At 44.7% G+C, this 22,352-nt stretch overlaps 2 protein-coding genes across 6 annotated transcripts in view; one reads left to right on the top strand and one right to left on the bottom strand.

Annotated features, from left to right (window-relative positions):
* SRP54 (signal recognition particle 54) overlaps window positions 1-7,711 on the bottom strand; it is a 39,993-nt gene extending 32,282 nt beyond the window's left edge. Inside the window, exon 1 of the mRNA XM_073610650.1 lies at window positions 7,512-7,711. The gene's annotated coding sequence lies outside the window, so the exon portion shown is untranslated. The remainder of the gene's footprint in view (window positions 1-7,511) is intronic.
* Window positions 7,712-7,734: 23 nt separating this feature from the next.
* Window positions 7,735-22,352, top strand: part of LOC141117682 (uncharacterized) — a 69,195-nt gene continuing 54,577 nt past the window's right edge. For 2 of the 5 annotated variants that reach the window (XM_073610656.1, XM_073610653.1), the window contains exon 1: window positions 7,736-7,950. In XM_073610656.1, coding sequence (XP_073466757.1) covers window positions 7,854-7,950 — 97 coding nt within the window. In that variant the 5' untranslated portion in view covers window positions 7,736-7,853. Of the gene's footprint in view, window positions 7,951-22,352 lie in introns of all 5 variants that reach the window. The other 3 variants (XM_073610655.1, XM_073610651.1, XM_073610652.1) reach the window with 3 other exon arrangements.

The following is a 22,352-nucleotide window of genomic DNA, read 5'->3' as shown; positions in this document are numbered from 1 at the left end:
ATACTTTTTTTGACTGGCAAAAGAGTACTTTTCCCACTAGAAATTGTTTGGATATATTTATCAAAGTCTTCTCCAAATAGAAGTTCCACATGAAAGGGGAACCCAGTTAGGAGGTTTTTACATGGTGCTTCAGCTGACCAATTTTTTAACCACAGGATTCTACGCATATGCACGAGCATAAGCGTAAGGCGGGACGCCTGGTGAATAGAATCTTTAATGGCATCTATGGCAAAGCATAATGCTTTTGGAGGTTCAGCCAAATCCCAAGCTTGTTGTGCAGGAAGCTCTCTAAGGGCCTGTTTAAATTGGTCCTTTAGGGATTGGCAGACACTTATTGCAGCGACTGCAGGCTGAGTAACGGCAAATGCCAAGGAAAAGGCAGACTTTAGCAGGGATTCCAACTTTTTAGCTGTTGGATCCTTAAGCATCTGTGCATTGTCTACAGGACAAGTTAGGCTATTATTCACATTGGAAATCGCAGCGTCAATTGCTGGTACTTTCCATCTTTTGGAGAATTTCTCCTCCAGAGGATAGAGAATTTAAAATCTCTTAGGAGGGAAAAAATGCTTATCCGGGTGATCCCATTCAGCAAAAATAAGCTGTTCTAGTAATGCATGTGCAGGAAACGCATGCAAAGGATGAGATGGTTTTAAGGAACCCAAGGAAGAAGCCGAGCTTTCAGGAGACTCCGTTAGGGGTAGCATGAAAGTAGAACGAACCACCTCTGTAAGAGTTTGTATCAGCAATTTCTCAGATTGAGAGACTGAAAAAGGTTCATCTACCGTTGTTTCCTCCGCAGAGGAATCATCGGTTTGCTTTTCCTGCTGATCGACTGAGGGTAACACCTCATCCTGTGCCCACTGTTCCCCTTGAAAAGGTTCTGAAGTGGGGGAATGGGATCTAGCATGCTTCCTATCCATTTGAATGGAGGATGCAATTAAAGCCGCTAATCTTTCTTCCATACCCTGCAGGGAGGAGGAAAGGGCATCTTCAGTCATGTATACAGGGGCTGAGATGTGAGAAGCAGCTGCACCATCAATTTGTTCCAATGGCTCACCCTGGCTTGCCATAACTGGTAATTCAGGAGAGGATGACAGCGTGGAAATGCAACTCGAGATCCTAACACCTGGGGGTGAAACCTTTAGTATCTTTTTGGTTTTTGTAGGGTCTGTTTTGGCAGGCATAGTCCTAAGTACAAAAACAGAGGCACTATACAAATTTGCACTTAATTGCTGAAAATAGTCATGACTTTTAAAGCCACTATAAAGTTGAGCCTAGTGCTGGGAAAAAGGTGTCGTTCCTGTATTAGGAATTCCAGTTTTGCAACCCATACGTGTCCCACAGCTCCTGTGTCCCTGTGTTGCAGGCTGCTTGTCTCTTCCTCATCAGTCGAGGAGAGACTGTAACAGCTGTGGTATTTATCTGTTTTTAGCCTGCCGTGTGTCCTCGTGGACGTTCACGTTTAGGCCCCGCCCCCTCTGAGAAAAAATTCTGCCCCTTTTTCTATTTAAAATGTTCTCGCACCTGTGCGCTGTGTTTTTCGGATTCCAGACCTAACATGGGGGGGGGGGTCGTCTTATACGCCGGGTATGAAGCGGGGGTCGTCTTATACACCAGCCGCCGGATGCTCACTGAATGTGCGGTAATAGTGTATACATACACTCGCGGTAATAGTGCATACATGACTGCCCGGTGACCCTGCCCCAGGCCAATATAAGTAGTGGCATACCGCGCACCCGGCATTAGATCGGGAGAGAGCGTCGAGTCAACATCAGAAGAACAGGAGGGAGAAGACAGTGAAGACCCAGCAAAAGAGCTAGAAGATAGCGGAGAAGACAGCAGACAGAGGGAGAAGAACTGGAGAGGGCTAGAAGACATCAGCGGAGAAGACCTGCAGAGGGGGGAAGAACCAGCAGAGCCAGAAGACGTCAGTGGAGGAGGCAGAAGAGCCGGAGAGGGATGAAGAGATCGGAAGAGATGACAACACTGTCTTAATAAATTAATTTAAAAACCTATGTAATGTGTTTTATTTTTGACATTTTTTTTTTTTTTTAGGTGAATGGGTAGGGGTACAATGTACCCCATACTCATTCACATATGGTGGGGGGCCAGAATCTGGGGGCCCCCTTGTTAAAGGGGACTTCCAGATTCCGATAAGCCCCTGCCCACAAACCCCAATAGCCAGGGTTGTCGGGAAGAGGCCCTGGTCCTCATCAACATGGGGACAGGGTGCTTTGGGGTGGGGGGCGCCCCAAAGCACCCACCCCCCATCTTGAGGGCATGCGGCCTGGTACGGTTCGGGGGGGGGGGCGCTCGCTTGTCCCCACCCACTTTCCTGACCTGCCGGGCTGCGTGCTCGGATAAGGGTCTGGATTCTGAGGGGCCGTTTTTTCGGCGTGGGGGTTCCCCTGAAAATCCATACCAGACCAAAGGATCTGGTATGCCCTTGGAGGGGGAACCCATGCTGGTTATTTTTTTTTAAATTTGGCGTGGAGTTCCTATTCAAGATCCTCAGAGCACAAGTCGCATGCCAAAGTCGGGTCAGTTAAGACAGTGATCCGACTTCAGTGATATTCAATGGGCTGAAGTAGGATCAAAGTCGGACCAAAGTAGTGCAGGGAGCATTTTCAAAGTCGGACCAACTTGTCGGACCAGTCAGACTTGTCGACTGCCGGACCAGTTAAGACGGCTCCCATAGGGAAACATTGATTTTCATACGTCATGAGCTCCCAATATCAGAGCGTTTGTCGTACTAGTGTGAACCCGGGCCTAAGGCCGGGTACACACTGGTACGTCACGACTGTTGTACGAGTGTTATCCTACTTTGCCCTGCGACATCGCTCCAACATCGGTCCTACTTCCATCCTACTTGAATGAACAAGATAAGATTTTGCTCCGACTTTGAGATAGCACGACTTGTCCTTTGACCAGTCAAAACAATCCCAGTGAGACATATATTCCTTTTACTGCTGCTGTAATCACCATGTCGGATGTCACAAGTCAGATGGTAAGGATAAGGATCTTACTTTGATCTGACTTCAATGATATTCAATGGGCTAAAGTAGGATCAAAGTCGGAACAAAGTAGTGCAGGGAGCATTTTCAAAGTCGGACCAACTTGTGTCAGACCAGTTAAGACTTCTCTCATAGGGAAAGATTGATTTTCACGCATCATGCGACATGAGCTCCCAATGTTGGAGCGTTTGTCGTACAAGTGTGAACCTGGCCTTTGGCCCCTTTCACACGAGCTTTCGGATCACGTCTGCCTGTCAGTTTTTCAGGCGGAACTGAACGGACACTCCATTCACCCATATGGGGCAACGGATGTCAGCTGTGACTCTGACAGGTCCCTCTCAGCACAGTGGGCGGAGAGGGACCTGTCATCTGCCTGCTCAGCGGATCGATGCCCCGCTGAGCAAGGGGAGTTCACCAAATGAACAAGTCCGTGTGAAAGGACCCCAAAGCCTGGTACATACGTTAAGCTTTCTTTCATTTAACCCAGCGAGCTGAATGAAAAAAACTGAGAGGTCACCATACTAACTATGCAAAGTTAGTACAGCGGTCTCCCCCACTGTGCTATTGTGTTCTGACAGGAGTACCAACAGGAATACCAACCCCCACGAGAACACAACAGTCAGCGCTTAAGTGAGGCTAGTCACTTATGGTGCCCTCCGACTGTACACAGATTGCACACTTTTTTTTAAAGTTAGCCATATACATTAGATTTTTTTTACAATCTGGCTTTCAGACATACAAAAACAATGTAATACGAAGGCCTTCTTAAACAGCCCAATCAGCAAGGCTCTTGAGATACAGAATTGTTGGTGGAAGGCAAAGGGAGATTGTACAGTTAGACTGAGGTCACTTTGCCTACAGACACCAAGAAATAGATATAATCTCTATCTATATATATATATCTCCATTCCCTGCCTGGAGAAGAGTTCGCCGTTTGCTGATCACCACTCCCCACCTGAAAGATGCTGCTGTCAAGAGATCTTCTCCCTATAGACATGTACTGTATGTATTTTAGAATCACAAGCTTCCAGTAGAAGTACCGTACATACTTGAGTATAAGTCATTCCGAGTATAAGTCGAGGCCCTAATTTACCACAAAAAAAAAAAAAAAAAAATGGGAAAAACGTATCGACCCGAGTATAAGACGAGGGTGAGAAATGCACAGCTACTGAAAGTGGAAAAGAGGGTCAACAATGCCCATTTGCAGCCTCCCTGTGCCCATTTGCATGCCTCACTGTGCCCATTTGCAGCCATAGGTCCCCCGAACTTCAAACTCGGTAGTTAAGGGTTCCTAGATGCCCCCTAGCTTCAGCCAAAATTTGGGGTCTCTGAACCCAAAGGGTCCCAAAATGACATTGCTGCAGATGGACACAGTTGACCGAATTTGGGGCCCCGTATCTTGGGGCCACTTAGTGCTAAGAACCCCAATTTGGTGTGCAAACCCAGTGGAACTAGCACCATAAAATATCCAAAGCTGGGGTTTCTAGCACCAAGTGGCCCCGAGATACAGGGCTCCAAAAATCGGTTCAGAAAATGTCAAGCACTTTTCTGCAGCAGAGAATGACATTTTCCGAACCGATTTTGGGGCCCCGTATCTCGGGGCCACTTAGTGCTAGGAACTTCATCTTTGGATATTTTGTGGTACCAGTTCCACTGGGTTTGCACACCAAATTTGGGGTTCCTAGCATTTTTTGCTGCAGAAAAGTGCTTGACTCGAGTATAAGTCGAGGGGGGCACTTTCAGCACAAAAAAATGTGCTGAAAAACTCGACTTATACTCGAGTATATACGGTACTGTGTGTGATCTGGGAGACACATGCTCTGTTTATCTTGCCCTGTCTGCCATGTATGATCAGCCTAAAAATATATCGAAAGCCAAAACTTATTTTGTTTTAGATTAGGGAAGGGTTAGAGCCTCTGCCGAGTTTTTATTTCTTGCTGTGAAGATTCATACTTCTATTTGTCCCAGTAAGAGGAAATTTAAACATTCTGAGCTGTCATCAGAGCAAGGAGAAAGGGAAAAATCTTCCAATGGGGACACATGCTCCTGTGATAACTTTGTAAGATGGGAATTTACTTTGAGAGTAACTGCAGTCCCCTTGATTCTGGTCCCCCCCCCAGGGCCCAGGATCTTCTTAAAGGAGAAGTACAGCCAAAGCTCATTTGGCTGTAATCCTATGGATCACAGGAGTGTAGTTCGTTCTGCACTCCTGTGACCCATTTTCAGCAGACTGAAGTCCGTGTCTACTAATGTCACAGAGCCGGTCCAGGCTTGGGTAAGACAACATGGAGTCGGGATCCGCCAGGTGCCTGGACCAGCAACCAGCTCAGCCTCTCATCGAGCCGATGAGAACCTGAGCCGGCTGCTCCCGCCCCCTCAACAGCCCAGCACTCCAGTGAGTGAGGAGGGGCAGAGCAGAGAGCCAGAGACTGACAGTCACCAGCTCTCTGCTCATGGAGCTCTGAGAACCGAGCGATCAGCGGTGTTAGATCACTCGGCTCTCAGTGTTGGAGTCCACGGGGGACTGATGCTGCATCCACCCAGGCAAGTATGATTCTGAAAAAAAAGTCCCATAATCTCTTTAAACCGCTTGCCGACCGGCTCACGCTGCTATACGTTGGCAGAAGGGCACGTACAGGCAGATTAACGTACCTGTACGTTGCCCTTTAAGAAGTGGTTTGCAGCGGCGAGCGCGCGGTCCCGCGGACCCAATGTCTGCGGGGATACCCGCGATCATCTCATGGAGAGGAGGAACGGGGAAATGCTAATGTAAACAAGCATTTCCCCATTCTGCCTATGGACAGGACACTGATCACAGCTCTCTGTAATCAGGAGCAGAGATCAGTGTCGTGTCACACATAGCCACACCCCCCAGTTAGAATCACTCCCTAGGACACACTTAACCCCTTCACTGCCAGTCACATTTACACAGTAATCAATGCATTTTTAATTGCACTGATCGCTGTATAAATGTGAATGGTCCCAAAATCGCACCAAAAGTGTCCGCCATATTGTCGTAGTCACAAAAAAAAAAACGCTGAACGCCGACAATACTGGTAAAAAAAAAAAAATAATATTAATAAAAATGCCATAAAACTATCCTCTATTTTGTAGACGCTATAACTTTTGCGAAAACCAATCAATAAACGCTTATTGCAATTTTTTTACCAAAAATATGTAGAATAAACTGAGGGAAAAAAAAAATTTATATATTTTTTGGGGATATTTATTATAGCAAAAAGTAAAAAATAATGTGTTTTTTCCAAAATTGGCACTATTTTTTGGTTTATAGCGCAAAAAATAAAAACCGCAGAGGTGATCAAATACCACCAAAAGAAAGCTCTATTTGTGGGGAAAAAAAGGACGTCAATTCTGTTTGGGAGCCACGTTGCACGACTGCACAATTGTCAGTTAAGGCAACGCAGTGCCGAATCACAAAAAGTGCTCTGGTCTTTGGCCAGCCAAATGGTCCGGGGCTTAAGTGGTTAAATGTGATTATTGTGCATGCATGAGGGAAAATTGGCACATCTGCAGATAAGCCAAAGGTCTCTGCTGGGTCCCAAAAGAAAGAGCCCTTCAGCACAAGTGGAATTTAGTGCAACAGCATTCTTGCCTAGGTGAGTAAGGAGGAAGAGCTATAGGAAGTAGGATGAAATATCCTCCAGCAGGACAGACAACACAAGATAATAAGATGGGGGGGCTAACTCTTTCATACGCAAAAGGGAAAAATAAAAAAAAAATATAAAAGTTTTGCCTTTACTGCACTTTAAAATATATCTAGAACCAAAATGTTTAGTTTTGGATAGGGTAGTGTGGGGTTTCAGTAAAACTCAAAACAGAATTTTTTTTTTTCGTGGTTGGAACCCCTGTTAGATTTTATTGCGGTCTGTGTCGCTGTTAGGAAGAGTCATTCTATCTGTTATAACTAAAAGTGAAAGAAAATCCGACATTTGGAGTTGTCATCAGCACAGGACTAGAAGGGACATTTTTCCAATGGGGGAAACAATTTTTCCCTTCTCACTTCCTGATTTGGCTATGAGGCAGGAAGTGAAGGGAAGTCTCTCCAATGGGACAAAGATGGTAAAAAACATGACAGTGGTCATAGCCTTCCCTTACCCTATCCAAAATAAAAAAAAAGTTTTGGCTTTAGTTCCACTTAAAAAAGCCCTGCCAAGCTTTTGCTGTCTGTATTCCACAAACAGCATAGAAAGTGAGAGGAAATCAATTGCCATCCTATTCTTGCTGTGGTGACAACGATAAAAGTCTGGCTGACCAATCCCTCTGTCTCTGATCACCAGGAGAAATGAGGGGAGGGTGAGACTACTAGAACCCTTCACAGAACCTCTCTCACCACTCCACAGATTAGGGTTGGGGTACAGGAGGCTGCTGGTCCCAGTCTCATAGGGGAGTGCAGACATGATGCTCTCCAGGGTCCTCTGAGACTCGAGGTTCCTCAGCAGCTGGGAATGATTAGGCGGTCAGGACGGTCCATATTACCCGGAGAAGTCTCTTCAGCCCCGGGCGGGACCGCTCAGTCCGGCGCCTCTCCTCCCTCCTCCAATGGGGAAATCCGGAGACCCCCTTCTACAGAACCCCCAACACAGCCGAGCTTTCCAGCAACAGCAACTTCCGCTCCCTAGGAAACGTCACCATTTCCAGGTGACCTCTGACCCCATGCTGCTTTCTCTTTCCGGAACCGCGTCTATACCATAGAAAGCCTAGTGACTGGCCAGAGGGCGGTCCTTCCTTCGATAGTCTCGATGGTGAGGACGCCATCTTGGTACACCCAGAGTGGGAAACTGTTGGTACACCCAGAGTGGGAAACGCGAAAGGTGGGAGATGGACCTGGATCAGGCTCAGCGAGCTGTACTCAACGTGCTGGCTCAGGTGTCTGCGGATGTCCTACCCAGGGTTATCCAGTGGATGAGACATAGCAGTAAGCTGACACAGTGCCCAATCATTGCTGGGAGAGCCATGTGTTTATGTTGTGTTTTCGTATTTCTTCTCTTATTATTGCAGTGTTTCACTTAGGGCTCTTCCAACGCAATCTCTGCGTCCGCTGTGCATTTCTGCACATTTATTTACTTTACTACGTTGTGTTTTCACACGTGCATGCATGTATGCAGTACATCTGTGTGCGTTTATATGTGTTTATCGGTTTATGTGTTAATTTTGTTGACTAATACATTTCCATCTTCTATTAATACTATTTTAGTCGACTAAAATACAACCAAAACTAAAACAATTGAGATGACTAAAATATGACTAAAACTAAAATGTCATTTTAGTCAAAAGAGTATGACTAAAACTAAATTAAAATTTGACGTCAAAATTAACACTGGTCTGCAGTGCATGTCCAAGTCTTTATATAATAAATAACATATTCGATTTTTCACTCTAGGAGTATATAATGAGTTTGGAAATTGAAGAGAAATGCTTAAATAATGCATTACAATTTAATTACACCCATTAAATGTTAGTCGACTAAAATTACTTTAGTCGACTAAAATGTACTGGAGATCTAGTCAACTAAATACGACTAAAACAATTGCAGAAGACTAAAATGCGACTAAAACTAAAATGCCATTTTAGTCAAAAGACTAAAACTAAATCGAAATTTGCTGCCAAAATTAACACTGGTGGTGCGTTCCAGTGCAGAAAAGTGCAGCATGCTGATGCTTTTTTTTTTTAAATGCACATGAATGCACTGCAGTGGTGTAAACGCAGCTTATTTGAATATGTTCATTCGTCTTGCATATGCGTTCATTCTGCATTTAAAAATGCATCTGACTGACTGCATCTGGTGTAGATGTGCCCTAAGTGCTGGGTAACACCAGCCACTGCATTGAAGTGCGATCCGGATGAGATCAGCACAGTGAAGATGCTCTGAGCTTGGCGGATCACACTGTTTCCTGTTTTTTTTTTTTTTAATCTAAGCAAACTTTATTGAGATGTCACAAAGATATATCATAAAGTTTAATTGCCAGCCGTGCAGCGCGAGGCAGTGGATTGCCTCTCATTGCACTGTGCAGATAAAGACCTTTGCTCAGCGCACCGTGCCCACACATCACCGCAGTTCAGTGGTGTGAACCGGCACATGTGAGACCAGGCATTTTGCCTTGTCCATGCAGTGGCACTGTGCTGGAATAACAGCCCATTGCAGTCACACCGCATCTGGTGTAATAAAATATACTCTTAAGGCTCGTACACAAGATCGGATTATCGACAGACAAAACTTCTGACTTTTGTCCAAAGGGCGTTGGCCAGGATCTTGTCTTGCATACAAATGGCAAGGAATTGTCGGCCAACAAACACGAACGTAGTGACGTACTACATGGTTTTTCAGCTCTTTAGCGCCACCCTTTTGGCTTCTTCTGCTTATTACGTTTTAGAAGAAGTTTGGTGGGTGTTGATTCACGCTTTTCATTTCGTGCTTTTCAGTTTGCGCTTTTCAGTTCGTTTCTGAACGGCGTTCGTCAACCAGACATGTTGCGGAATTGGAGGAGATAACGTGTTATTTATTATTGGCCTTGGAGTTATTGTTTTGACTCAAGTCCAGTCCAGGAACAGGAGGAGGAGGAGGATTTCTTGGACCAAAAATTGGTTGCTTTATTAATCGTGACCAATTATGTCATATGCCTTTGCTGCGGGAGCTCCAGGAGAATAATCCAGATGATTTTCGGAATTATCTCCGGATGTCGGACCCCTGCTTTCACCAACTCTTCGCATTGCTGACCCCCTATATTAAGAAGCAGGACACATGCATGAGGCTTTTATTTTATTTTTTGGTTGAATAATAATGATTTGATTTGGTATATTTTCTATATTTTTGGATGCATAGAATGCACTTTTTGGTTAAATTCTATTGGCAGATAGCGTGTCTAATTTTATTTGTTTTCTTTTTTTAATGCACAATAAAAATATTGTGTAGAATAATACTTGGCTATGTGTTTTACTTCAAATGACAGTTTGGGAGTAGGCAGTTACATTTTAAAAAATACGTATGTAAAATTGACAAGGGACACCAACATAGTTGTATCTTTGTTCTTAAAAACTACGGGATAATAGTGTTGTAACTTGCACCAAATAATAATGCTATTCTTGATATCACTAGAAAAAAAAAACCTTTGAAAATTTGTTTGTAATAACTCCATCAGTATCACCAGCAAAGCAGCTTCATTATTATCCCATTAAAGAAGAAAAGAATTGTGCGCTGCATTTCGAGATTGTATAATTTGCCACGTCACAAATGTTAATTCTCCATAATGAACGCTAGTTTACAAGACCGACAGCTTCTGCTTCCGAGCATGCGTGTTTGTACTTTGGACTTTTGTCCGACAGACTTGTGTACACACGCTTGGAAAATCCGACAACAGACATTTGTCCACAGAAAATTTTAAAGCCTGCCATCCAACATTTGTCTGCAGAAAATCCATCAACAATTGTCCGATGGAGCGTACAAGCGCTCGGATTTTCCGCCAACAGCCTGTCATCACACAATTCCCTTCGGAAGCAGGTTTACACCAAGAGGAGGTTTACACCAGTTTGCTGCAGTTTGGGTGAAGGATGTGTTTTACACGCATTTTTTTGACACATTTTTCTGCACCCCAGTTCCTATGTTTGCACACTTAGTTGAGTCTCTTAACCTTGTTTCCATGTCCTATGCACGAAAACATAGGAACTGGAGTGCAGAAAAATTGCAGCAGGTGCTCTTGAATGATGAGTCAAAATTAGAATTATTTGGCTGTAGCAGGGGGCAGTTTGTTTGCGAAAGACTGGAGAGCAGTATATTAATAAGTGTCTGCTGGCAACAGTGAAGCATGGTGGAGGTTCCTTGCAAGTTTGGGGCTGCATTTCTGCAAATGCAATTGGAGATTTGGTCAGGATCAATGGTGTCTTCAATGCTGAGAAATACAGGCAGATACTTATCCATCATGCCATATAATCAGGGAGGTGTGTGACCATTCTGCTGCAGGACAATGACACCAAACATGCAGCCAATGCCATTAAGAACTATCTTCAGTGTAAAGAACAACAAGGAGACCTGGAAGTGATGGTTTGGCCCTCACAGAGCCCTGATCTCAACATTGAGTCTGCCTGGGATCAAATGAAGAGACAGAAGGATTTGAGGCAGCATACATCCACAGATCTGTGGTTAGTTCTCCAAGATGTTTGGAACAACCTACCTGCCGAGTTTCTTCAAAAACTGTGTGCGAATGTACCAAGAAGAATTGATGCTCTTTTGAAAGCAAGGAAGGTCACGCTAAATATTGATTTGATTTGGATTTTGCTTCTGTTCATTTACTTTCCGTTTTGGTAGTTGATAAAAAATAAACTTAACATTTCTATTTCTGAAATCATTCTTAATTCACAGCAATTTTTCAGACCTGCATAAAACCTTTACACAATACTGTACTTGAAGTAATTGTAAAGCGATCAGGCACATCGTGGGTAAGGCTGCATTGGAAGGGATCACGGTCGGAGGAAGCCTACAGAGGGAATGGATGTAGTCACTGACAGCAGCGGTGTGGGACACAGGGAGCCGCTGTGAAGCCGGCGTTGTCAGCATGTAAAGACGGCGAACCCGGAAGTGATGTCATCCGCTGAGCGGCTCTGTAACCAGCCTGAACCGCAAGCAAACAGCCAGAGAGGGGATGTGATGTCATCAATAAGGGACGCGTTTCGGAACCGTCAATCGTTCCTTTTTCTTTTTTTTTTTTTCAAATATAAAGTTTATTAACCTCCAAACATGGGCGGAGATCCCACCGATACAAGCAATTATACAGAGAAAAACCATGTTACAATTGTGGTATATAGAAGAAAAGTATGCATTTCGAACGCCAAGTAGGTTTACAAAACTTAAAGTACATAAACAGATGGCTTGTCTACCGTTAAGGTACATTCTATGGAAATTCTCATCTCGTATTGGGCTTAAAGTCATCTATTTATGGTGGTCCGCCCCCAATTTCCACTTTACTCTAAAAAGAAACTAAAGTATCCGAAGGTTAGCAAGAAGATGTAGAAAGAGCGAAAAAGGAGAGGTGTGTAAGGGGGGTGAAGTGGGGAGGGGAGAGAACAAGGGAGAAAGGGGAGGAAAAGGGAGGGGGGGACAAAGACATGACGGTAGATAGGTCTACTCTTAAAATCTGGCTAAGAAGACGAGGTCCACCTATTCAACTCAAGAGTCGTTGACCTTCATCCGAGAATATGAACATATTCCAATTGTCCCATGTCTGTTTAAACGTCTCTTGCTTATGTTGTTCTGTCAAAATCAAGTCCTCCATCCGCTTAATTTCCTCCACTCTTTGGAGCCAGAGTTTTATAGGGGGAGGGAGGGTCTGCTTCCAGAAAATGGGGATGCATCCCTTTGCTGCATTGAGTAGATGTCGCACAAGTGATTTTTTATATGTCTTAATGGGTACCGAGGAGAGGTGGAGAAGGAAAAAGGCGGGGTCTTCTGGGACTATGTACTCAGTAAATTTTTGTGTAATTCTCCTAACTTCACCCCAGAAAGGCTGTATCTTAGGGCATGTCCAAAAGACATGGATCAGAGTTCCCTCCTCCTCTTCACATCGCCAGCATAACCCAGAGGAGTCCGGGAAGCATTTTTTTAGTCTAGATGGTGTCATGTACCACCTAGTGAGCAGTTTAAAGTTGGATTCTTGTATCTTGGCGCATAGCGAGGATTTGAGGGAGAGGGTAATGATCCGAGCCCTTTGTGAGGGTGAAAAGGTACAGTGTAGGTCTTTTTCCCAACTGGTAAGACAAGTCAAATGCGGTTGCTTCGTTGGTGTATTTAGGAGGGAGTACGTTTGTGATAAAATATGGGCCAATGGGGTGTCCTCAGAACATAGTGCCTCAAATGGTGTTAGGTCTCGGGTAAAGTTATGCGGGTCTGGGAGTGAGCGGAGAAAGTGGTGTAGTTGCAGTGCTTTCCAGAAAGAGAGACGGTACATACCCGTTGGGTTAGAGAGTTCTGCTAGAGTCGGCCATTTCCCACCGCTAATGAATTTGATTGCGCAATCCCTCCCTGTTTCTCCAAGAGACGTTATTTCCCTTGCTTCCATACCTGGTTCAAATTTTGGGTTGCCCAAAACTGGAAATAGGGGTGAGGTCTTTGATGTGAGAGCTGTGTGGAAGGCAATTTGGTGACTGTTCCTCAGGGTGGTTCCTATAAGAGGGTGAGTTTTCAGAGTGTTTGGGAGATCGCCTACACACCACAGTGCCCCCCCAAGAGGCACACTCGACTGTGATTGTTCGAGGTTGATCCATAATTTGGAGGTACTATTTCTCCTCCAGTCGAGTATACGACCCAGGTGCGAGGCCATGCAGTACAAGCGAATATCGGGCATTGCCAATCCCCCATGTTGTTTGGGTAGGGTTAGCTGTAGGCGGCGTAAGCGAGGTCTTTTGTGTGCCCATATGAATCTTGTAAAGAGTGCGTGGGTCTGTTTAAAGAAAGAGGACGGGATATGAATTGGTAAGGCTTGAATAAGGTAAATGAATTTCGGTAAAATACTCATTTTGAGCAAATTGCATCTCCCGAACCAGGAGCGGAAGCCCGAATGCCATCTATCTAACAATGCCCGGGTCTTTGCCAATAGTGGAGGAAAGTTTAGATCAAATGTTCTTGTTACATCTGGAGGGATGAGTGTGCCCAGATACTTTAGTGCTGATGAGGTCCATTTAAATTTAAAGTTTGACTGGAGGTCAGTTAGTATGCTGGGGGGGGACTGAAACACCCATAGCTTCAGATTTAGTGAAGTTTATTTTTAAATTTGAGATTTCCCCATATGTTTTGAACTCTCGCATTAGATTGGGGAGGGAAATTTTAGGATTTGTTAGGGAGAACAAAAGATCATCAGCGTAAGCTGAGATCTTGTAGTGTGTGTTACCTACTTGAAGTCCTGTTATGTCCGGGTGCGACCTAATTCTGCATAGGAAGGGCTCAAGGGAAAGGGCAAATATTCCTAATGGGGAAGGGGCGTGAGAGTACACCATTGGCCTTCACTTGTGCTGATGGAATCGAGTAGATGCTACCAATCCATTTCATCATTCTGTCTCCTAAGCCGACCTGACGGAGCACCGAGAACATATAGTTCCAGTGCACCCTGTCGAAGGCCTTTTCTGCGTCGGTACTAACAAAAATGCTGGGGATTTTCTTAGTCTTAGCTACATGGACAAGGTTAAGGACCTTAATGGTATTATCCCTGGCCTCTCTGGTAGGGATAAATCCCACTTGATCTAGGTGGATCAGGGAATTGAGATGTGACGCCAATCTAGTTGCTATGATTTTAGAGAATAATTTAAGGTCGATGTTTAGAAGAGATATGGGTCGATAGCTCCCACATGAGCATGGATCTTTCCCCTCTTTGTGAATTAGAGAAATATGAGCTTTAAGAGTATCGTTAGGGAAGTTAGAACTCGTCCCTAGTGTGTTGAAAAATGTCACGAGTCGTGGGCCTAATACCGATAAGAAAGTCTTGTAGTATTGGACTATATAGCCGTCCGGACCTGGTGCTTTACCTATTTTCATGGATTTGACTGCCGTTTGTAATTCTTGTAATGTGATTGGTTCCTCTAACAGGGACTGGGTTTCCTCAGGTAGTGAGGGCACTCGGGCTTCCGAAATGTATTTTTCAATATCCGCTAGACTGGAGGGAGGAGAGGGGAGATTGTATAGGTCAGAATAAAAGGTTTCAAAGCCCTGTGCGATTTGCTTTGGCAAGGTGGCCTTTCTACCATTTGGTAATGTTATCTGCGGAATGTACGAGGCTGCCTTAATTTCCTTTACCGATCTGGCCAACAGCTTACCACATTTCTCCCCCGACTCATAAGACCTCTTGCGGCAAAACTGCAGAGCAGCTTTTGCTTTATAGAGAAGTAGGTCTGTAATTTGTGCTCGCAAAGTCCCCAATTTCAGTTCAAGGTCTCGATTGGGCAACTGTTTATGTTGCAATTCCAATGCAGATAGGTCAGAGAGTAACTTGGTAAGCCGTGCGTTCCTCTCTTTTTTGATAGTGGCCCCATGTTTAATGAGTATACCCCGTATCACACACTTGTGCGCTTCCCACAAAATACCGGGGTCACAGTCCTGGGAATCGTTTTCCTGAAAATATGTATCTATGGCTTTGGACACATCTCCCAGCACCTCCGGAATCTGCAGCAAGCTCTCATTTAAGCGCCAGAAGAGAGACCTCGGGGATGGACTCTCGGTGAGTGTGTATGTGAGGTGGATTGGCGCATGGTCTGACCATGTAATCTGACCAATTGTGGATGTTTCCACCAGGTGTAGTTGGTCATGTGGCAGCAGGAATAGATCTATTCTGGAGTATACTTTGTGAGGGGAGGAGAAGAAGGTGTAATCCCTCTCTCCCGAATGTTGGAGTCTCCAAATATCAATTAGATGGGCCTCGTGCATAGATTGTTTAATACATTTTCGGTGAGACTGTGACAAAGAGGAAGTGCCAGAAGACGTGTCCACTGAGGGATCTAGGGGTGCATTAAAATCTCCCCCCAGGATCAGCTGACCTGCTTTGTATTCCATCAGTTTCTTGATTGTTTTCCTAATAAAGCTTGCCTGCTGCTCATTGGGGGCATAAAGGGTGGCCAGCGTAAACTGAGCCTCTCCCACATGTCCCTTTAGGAATAGGTAGCGACCCTCGGGGTCTGCTAACTTCTCCTGGAGTCGCCAAGGCAGCCTACTAGAGACTAAGATCGACACCCCCCTGGATTTGGCATTGCAGTTTGTAGAGTGATAGACATATGGGAAGGTCCTATTCTGGAGTGCAGGGGATTTATTTGTTTTGAAGTGGGTCTCCTGAATAAGCGCAATGTCTGTGTGCGCTTTTTTAAGATCATGTAGTAATATGCGTCTCTTTTCCGGGGTGTTGAGGCCTTTAGCATTAAGACAGGTTACATTAAAAGTGTCCACCGCCATGTCTTCGGGGAAGGTAAAGGGAAGGATTAACAATCGTTCCTTTTTCAACCTATGTTGGGGCATTAAAATTGTTTATCTTCTGCACTTAGAGGCGCCTTTGTTTGTTTTTTGTGTCATTATAGATCCTGCTTCAGTCTTTTAAAGCTGCAGCCCTTTTTGCTGAAGATCACCATCCCACCATCCTCATCATCCTTACCAACACTCTCCTTTTTATTTTGGACTGCCGATCTCTAATAGAGACATTATCTGGACTACGTTAGTCCTGTGCGCCCTATACACTTTTCTACTTCCATGTTATACTTACCTCCTCTGTGTAAGGGTTTTGCGCAGAGTGGCCACGATCCTCCTTTTCTTGGGTCCCCCCACGGTGCTCCTGGCTCCTCCTCTTCTCGAGTGCCCCCACAGAGAGCCGTTTTCCATGGGGGCACTCGTGCGGGCGCGCATCCGAGTCCTGCTGCTGCGTCCATTGACACAGACAGCAGGAGTTGGCCCCGCCCCCAGCTCCCGTGTCACTGGATTTGATTGAGAGCAGTGGGAGCCAATGGCAGTGGGTGGGGGGAAGTACTGGAATATGTTATATGTTACACCCAAATATGGGGTTAACATGCAACATGGTTAAAAGGTGAGCTTAGACTTTAAATAATCCCAGGCAACCTAAGAAAAGGAAAAATGCAGCTGTTCCTGGTGGCAACCAGTTTGCTATTTATCTTTTAACCTTCATTAGGTAAATGATAGCTGGAATATTTTTGCTCTGCATGCACTTCTAATTTAAAATGCACTTGTGCCCAGACTATAGATATTACATTATAAATCCCTTCATGAGCAAAAAAAAAGTCTAATAAATGTACCTGCATACCTTACATCACCATTGTTTGCCTTCCCTTTTTTGTGCAATCTTTACAGTATAATCAGTATTTGAAATCTAGTGTGTGGAGTTTCTGCCTATAGGCTGCATGTACACTGGGCAGTTTTAAAGAGGAACTACAGTCTGCTGACATTATTTGTAATAAAAGCATCTTTGCCATTCTGAAGCTTCCCTCCAACCACTTTGCATATTATTTTATATATACTGTGATTCTGTACTTGCCAAACATGCTGCAGAAATCTCCCTCCACTGAGTCTGAATGCATCCATTTTAACTGTGGGCAGCTGAAACTGCTGCCTGTTCACTTACTGGATTTACACAGAGGCACACCTCCAGCTCTGCAGTCCTTCAGCTCTCATTGGCACTCTTATGACTCATCAATCCCTTCCCTTCCTGGCAAACTCTCACGAGAGTGAGAGAGAGAGCTGTACATGTTGTCACAAGATTAGAACAGAGTCGTGCATAATATTAACACAAAGATCTAGCCATAAAACCTCTCAGCATGTGCATCAATTTGTCCAATGTTACAAGTCCTCCATATTGGAAAAGAGGTTTACAAAAACATATATAACGTAAATATCTAGTATAGCACAGTCCTGTATGGAGAGGAAAAAAGGGGGTGCAATACCAGAGTGAACAAAGACAAGAGTATCACGATTTTAGACTTTTAGTCCGTATGCAGCCTCTTATGCCGCGTACCCACGAGCAGACTTTTCGACCTGAACCGAATCCGGCGGACAATCCGACCGTGTGTGGGCTCCATCGGACCTGCAGTGGACTTTTTCGGTCGAAAATCTGACGGACTTTAGATTTGGAACATGTTTCAAATTTGTCAGATGGACTCGAGCCCAGTCAAAAAATCAGCTCGTCTGTATGCTAGTCCAACGGACAAAAACCGACGCTAGGGCAGCTATTGGCTACTGGCTATCAACTTCCTTATTTTAGTTTGGGTGTACGTCATCACGTACGAATCCGTCGGCTTTTGGTGTGATCGTGTGTAGGCAAGTCCGTTTGTTAGAAAGTCCGTTGAAAGTCCGTCGTAACTCCGTGGAAAGACTGTCGGACCTTTTGATGCCGAAAAGTCCGCCTGTGTGTACAGGGCATTAGGCACACTCTAATCTCTTTGAGTCCTTTGTATTGTTGACACCATATGTGACCACCACTGGCAGTAAGGAATACCTGCTTACCAGATGCACTGGGCCTATAAAAAGGTCAGTGACGCTTGTGGCTGATTACCCTGCCAGGGCCTTTAGACTGTGATCTGGTCGGCGATCAGTGGTCCTGCAGTCTCGATCTCTCATACCAGCTGTCCCGAGGTGTCCCGCTGAGGCCTGGACACGGCGCTACATTAGAGTTGCTACTGTTTTACTTGTGATTTATCTCAATTTTAATTGTTTGGAAGCGCGTTTTTTCCCCCATATACATGATGTCATAAGCCTAGGCTAGTGACCAGACAAGAAACAGGAAATGGCTGTATAAGGGTATTTACTGCCAGAAAAAAAATGTTTTACTATCCAAAGTTAAAACAACAAGGGCAGAAGATTTAATAAATGGAAAGATGAAAAAATGACTGAAGGTCCGCGTTAACTCGGCTCTTAGGGGTGTCTGGTGTTTTTTTTTTTCTGCCTTTAAACACCCCTGCATGTTAGCCTGTGTGTCCATGCACATGAGCGTTTAGAGTATTTAAGAGGCAGGGGTGTTTAGAGGCAGAAAAACAACACACTGCCAGGGCGTCCAGGAGCAGTGGCATTTAAAAAAAAAAAAAAAAAAACTTCCACTAGGAAGGCAATCCGAGCGGCACTGGGAGCAGGTACCTGTCAAAACCAGATCCCCGCTCCCCCCCAAAAAAACCCCATAAATATGTGCACATCTGCCACATCTTTACCAACGCAAATCTGCCACATCTGTCTGTGATTATCTGCCACATCTGGCCCAGTGCACCTCTGCACACATCTGTTTCAGTGCACATCTGCACACATCTGTCCGTGATCATCTGCCACATCTGTCCGTGATCATCTGCCCAGTGCACATCTGCACACATTTGTCCCAGTGCACATCTGCACACATCTGTCTGTGATCATTTGCCACATCTGTCCCAGTGCACATCTGCACATCGGTCCCTGATCATCTGCTACATCTGTCCCAGTGCACATCTGCACACATCTGTCCGTCATCATCTGTCACATTAGTCCCAGTGCACATCTGCACACATCTGTCCGTGATCATCTGCTACATCTGTCCCAGTGCACATCTGCCCATGATCATCTGCAAAAATCTGTCCCAGTGATCAATATCTGTCACACATCTGACACATCTGTCTCACTAATCTGTTAACATGGCTAAAAAATTATTCAGCAGCGAGGAGGTTTTTCATATACTCCAGAGTAGGTTGGACTAGAGTAGCGGGGAACTCTCTTTGTCAGATTCGGATAGCAACTATGAGCCAGTAGAAAGCAGTGGCTCTGAAATGGAATCTGAGGAGGACAGAATCCTAACAAAAAGGTTCAGGAGCCTTCAAAAATGTGATAGGTAGTCAGGAAATTAAATATATAATTTATGCCTTTAGAATGCCTGATGGTGCTACTTGAATGTTGGGCCTCTGTATGTGGCCAGGCTGTGGAAAAGTCTCATGCATGTGGTATTGCCATACTCAGGAGGAGTAGCAGAATGTATTTTGGGGTGTAAATTTTGCTATGTACATGCTATGTGATAGAAATATCTTATAAATTGACAACTTTGTGTAAAAAAATAAGTTTTCATTTTTTTACCACATTTTCCAAAAACTTGTGGAAAAAAAGACATGTTCAAAAAACTAATTATGCCTCATAGAATATACATTGCTTGCTTTTCGAAATGGGGTCATTTTGTGGGTAATTCCACTGTCCTGGTGCTCCAGGGCCTTCAAAAATATGATAGGTAGTCAGGAAACTAAATGTGTAATTTATGCTCCTAGAACACCTGACGGGGCTCCCTGCATGTTGGGCCTCTGTATGTGGCCAGGCTGTAGAAAAGTCTCACACATGTGGTATCGCCATACTCAGGAGGAGTAGCAGAATATATTTTGGGGTGTAATTGCAAGTTTACCTATGCCATGTGTAAGAAATAACCTAAAATATAATCTTAATTTTCCAAACAATTGTGGGCAAAAAATTGCATCTTCAAAAAACTCACTCTGCCTCCTACTCAATACCTTGGACTGTCATCTTTACAAAAAGGGGTCATTTGGGGGGGGGGGGGGGGGGGGTATTTGTACTGTCCTGACATTTTAGGGCCTCAGGAAATGAGATAGGCCGTCAGTACATCAGGATTGATCAATTTTCAGTGATACATAGCATAGCATAACTTTCTTTTTTTTTTTTATTGGGAAAACAAACTTTATTGAAATTAGGCAGAATTTATACAGCAAATTTGAGGTCTATATGTAAGTACATACAATACAGTCACAAGTGGTACGTTTACATACATTAGCACCTTGTGAGGCTGGCATTACATAACAAAGGCATACCAATTGTTATTAATCAGGTAAAGATCTTACAGTCGGGTCTGGGTTACTTAATATATGGTTGTGTTTTTAGTTGCTGGGTGCTGATAGACTTATTTTCACGCATTACTATACACATATCTCCCCGTCTCCCAACCACCCATCCCAAATCCTTGAGTATTTGTGGCTGTTTCCCCTGTGTTTGTAAATCAGTGGTTTGTATGGGAGGGAATTATTAACATCTCTCTTCCAACTTGCTATGGTGGGGGTTACGTTCTGCATCCAAGTTTTGGCAATTACTTTTCTGGCCAAAAATAGAACTTCAGATATAAATATGGCTTGGTATTTATCAATATCCGCGTCCGGAAGGAGACCCAGTATACAAAGCTTTGGATCTAGTACTACAGGGGAGCCATTTGGTCGTGTAAGAACTTAATCACTTGACTCCAGTATGTTTGAAGGATAGTGCATTCCCAAATTAAGTGATAGAAACTACCCACCTCGCCCAAACAGTGAGGACACAATATATTGCGTGTGGGTTGAAACTTCCTTAGTTTGTTGGGTGTCAGGTACGCTTGATGAATTATATATATCTGCGTTAATCTATCAGACAGTTTTGGAGATGTTGTTTTTACATTTTCTAGTATTTCCTCCCAATCTGAGTCACTAACGGCTCCTATATCACTTTCCCACCTTATTTTGGCTTTTTGTACCACTTCTTTGATTCTGGGTATCCTTATAGAGTAATACAGATTAGATATCAGTTTTTGTGATTCGGCTCCCATTATTATATCTAAGATTTGGGGATATTCCAGGTTACAACTTTCATTCCTAAATTGAGAGCGTAAGGCATGCCGGAGTTGTAAATACTTGAACAATAATTGTTGCGGAATGGAGTATTCTTCCTTAACCACTTGCCGACCGCCTAACGTATATATACGTCGGCAGAATGGCACGGGCAGGCAGAATCACGTACCTGTACGTGATCTGCCTCCCGCGGGCGGGGGGTCCGATCGGACCCCCCCCCCCGGTGCCAGCGGCGGTCGGCATTTGACTGGGAGCGTCGGGAGGCGAGGGGGAGACCATCCGATCGTGGCCCCCCCCTTGCGATCGCTCCCAGCCAATCGGAATCCTCCCCTGCCTGTGTGTAGTTTCACACAGGCAGAGGATGTGATGTCATCTCTCCTCGGCTTGGCAGTTTCCGTCCCAGCGCCGAGGAGAGAAGACATGTAAGTGCACAACACACACACACACAGTAGAACATGCCAGGCATACTTTACACCCCCGATCCCCCCCCAATCACCCCCCCCCCGTCACAAACTGACAGCAAGCAGTATTTTTTTTTTTTTTTTTTCTGATTACTGCATGGTGTCAGTTTGTGACAGTTACAGTGTTAGGGCAGTGAGTATTACCCCCCTGTAGGTCTAGGATACCCCCCTAACCCCCCCTAATAAAGTTTTAACCCCTTGATCACCCCCTGTCACCAGTGTCACTAAGCGATCATTTTTCTGATCGCTGTATTAGTGTCGCTGGTGACGCTAGTTAGGAACGTAAATATTTAGGTTCGCCGTCAGCGTTTTATAGTGACAGGGACCCCCATACACTATCTAATAAATGTTTTAACCCCTTGATTGCCCCCTAGTTAACCCTTTCACCACTGATCACCGTATAACCGTTACGGGTGACGCTGGTTAGTTCGTTTATTTTTTATAGTGTCAGGGGACCCGCCGTTTATTACCTAATAAAGGTTTAGCCCCTGATCGCCCGGCGGTGATATGCGTCGCCCCAGGCAGCGTCAGATTAGCGCCAGTACCGCTAACACCCACGCACGCAGCATACGCCTCCCTTAGTGGTATAGTATCTGTACGGATCAATATCTGATCCGATCAGATCTATACTAGTGTCCCCAGCAGTTTAGGGTTCCCAAAAACGCAGTGTTAGCGGGATAAGCCCAGATACCCGCTAGCACCTGCGTTCTTCCCCTCCGCCCGGCCCAGCCCAAGTGCAATATCGATCGATCACTGACACTTACAAAACACTAAACGCATAACT

This window comes from Aquarana catesbeiana, linkage group LG13 (assembly GCF_042186555.1).
Source record: "Aquarana catesbeiana isolate 2022-GZ linkage group LG13, ASM4218655v1, whole genome shotgun sequence".
NCBI classification, from domain to species: Eukaryota; Metazoa; Chordata; class Amphibia; order Anura; family Ranidae; genus Aquarana; species Aquarana catesbeiana.
This window is presented reverse-complemented; position numbering and strand designations above follow the sequence as displayed.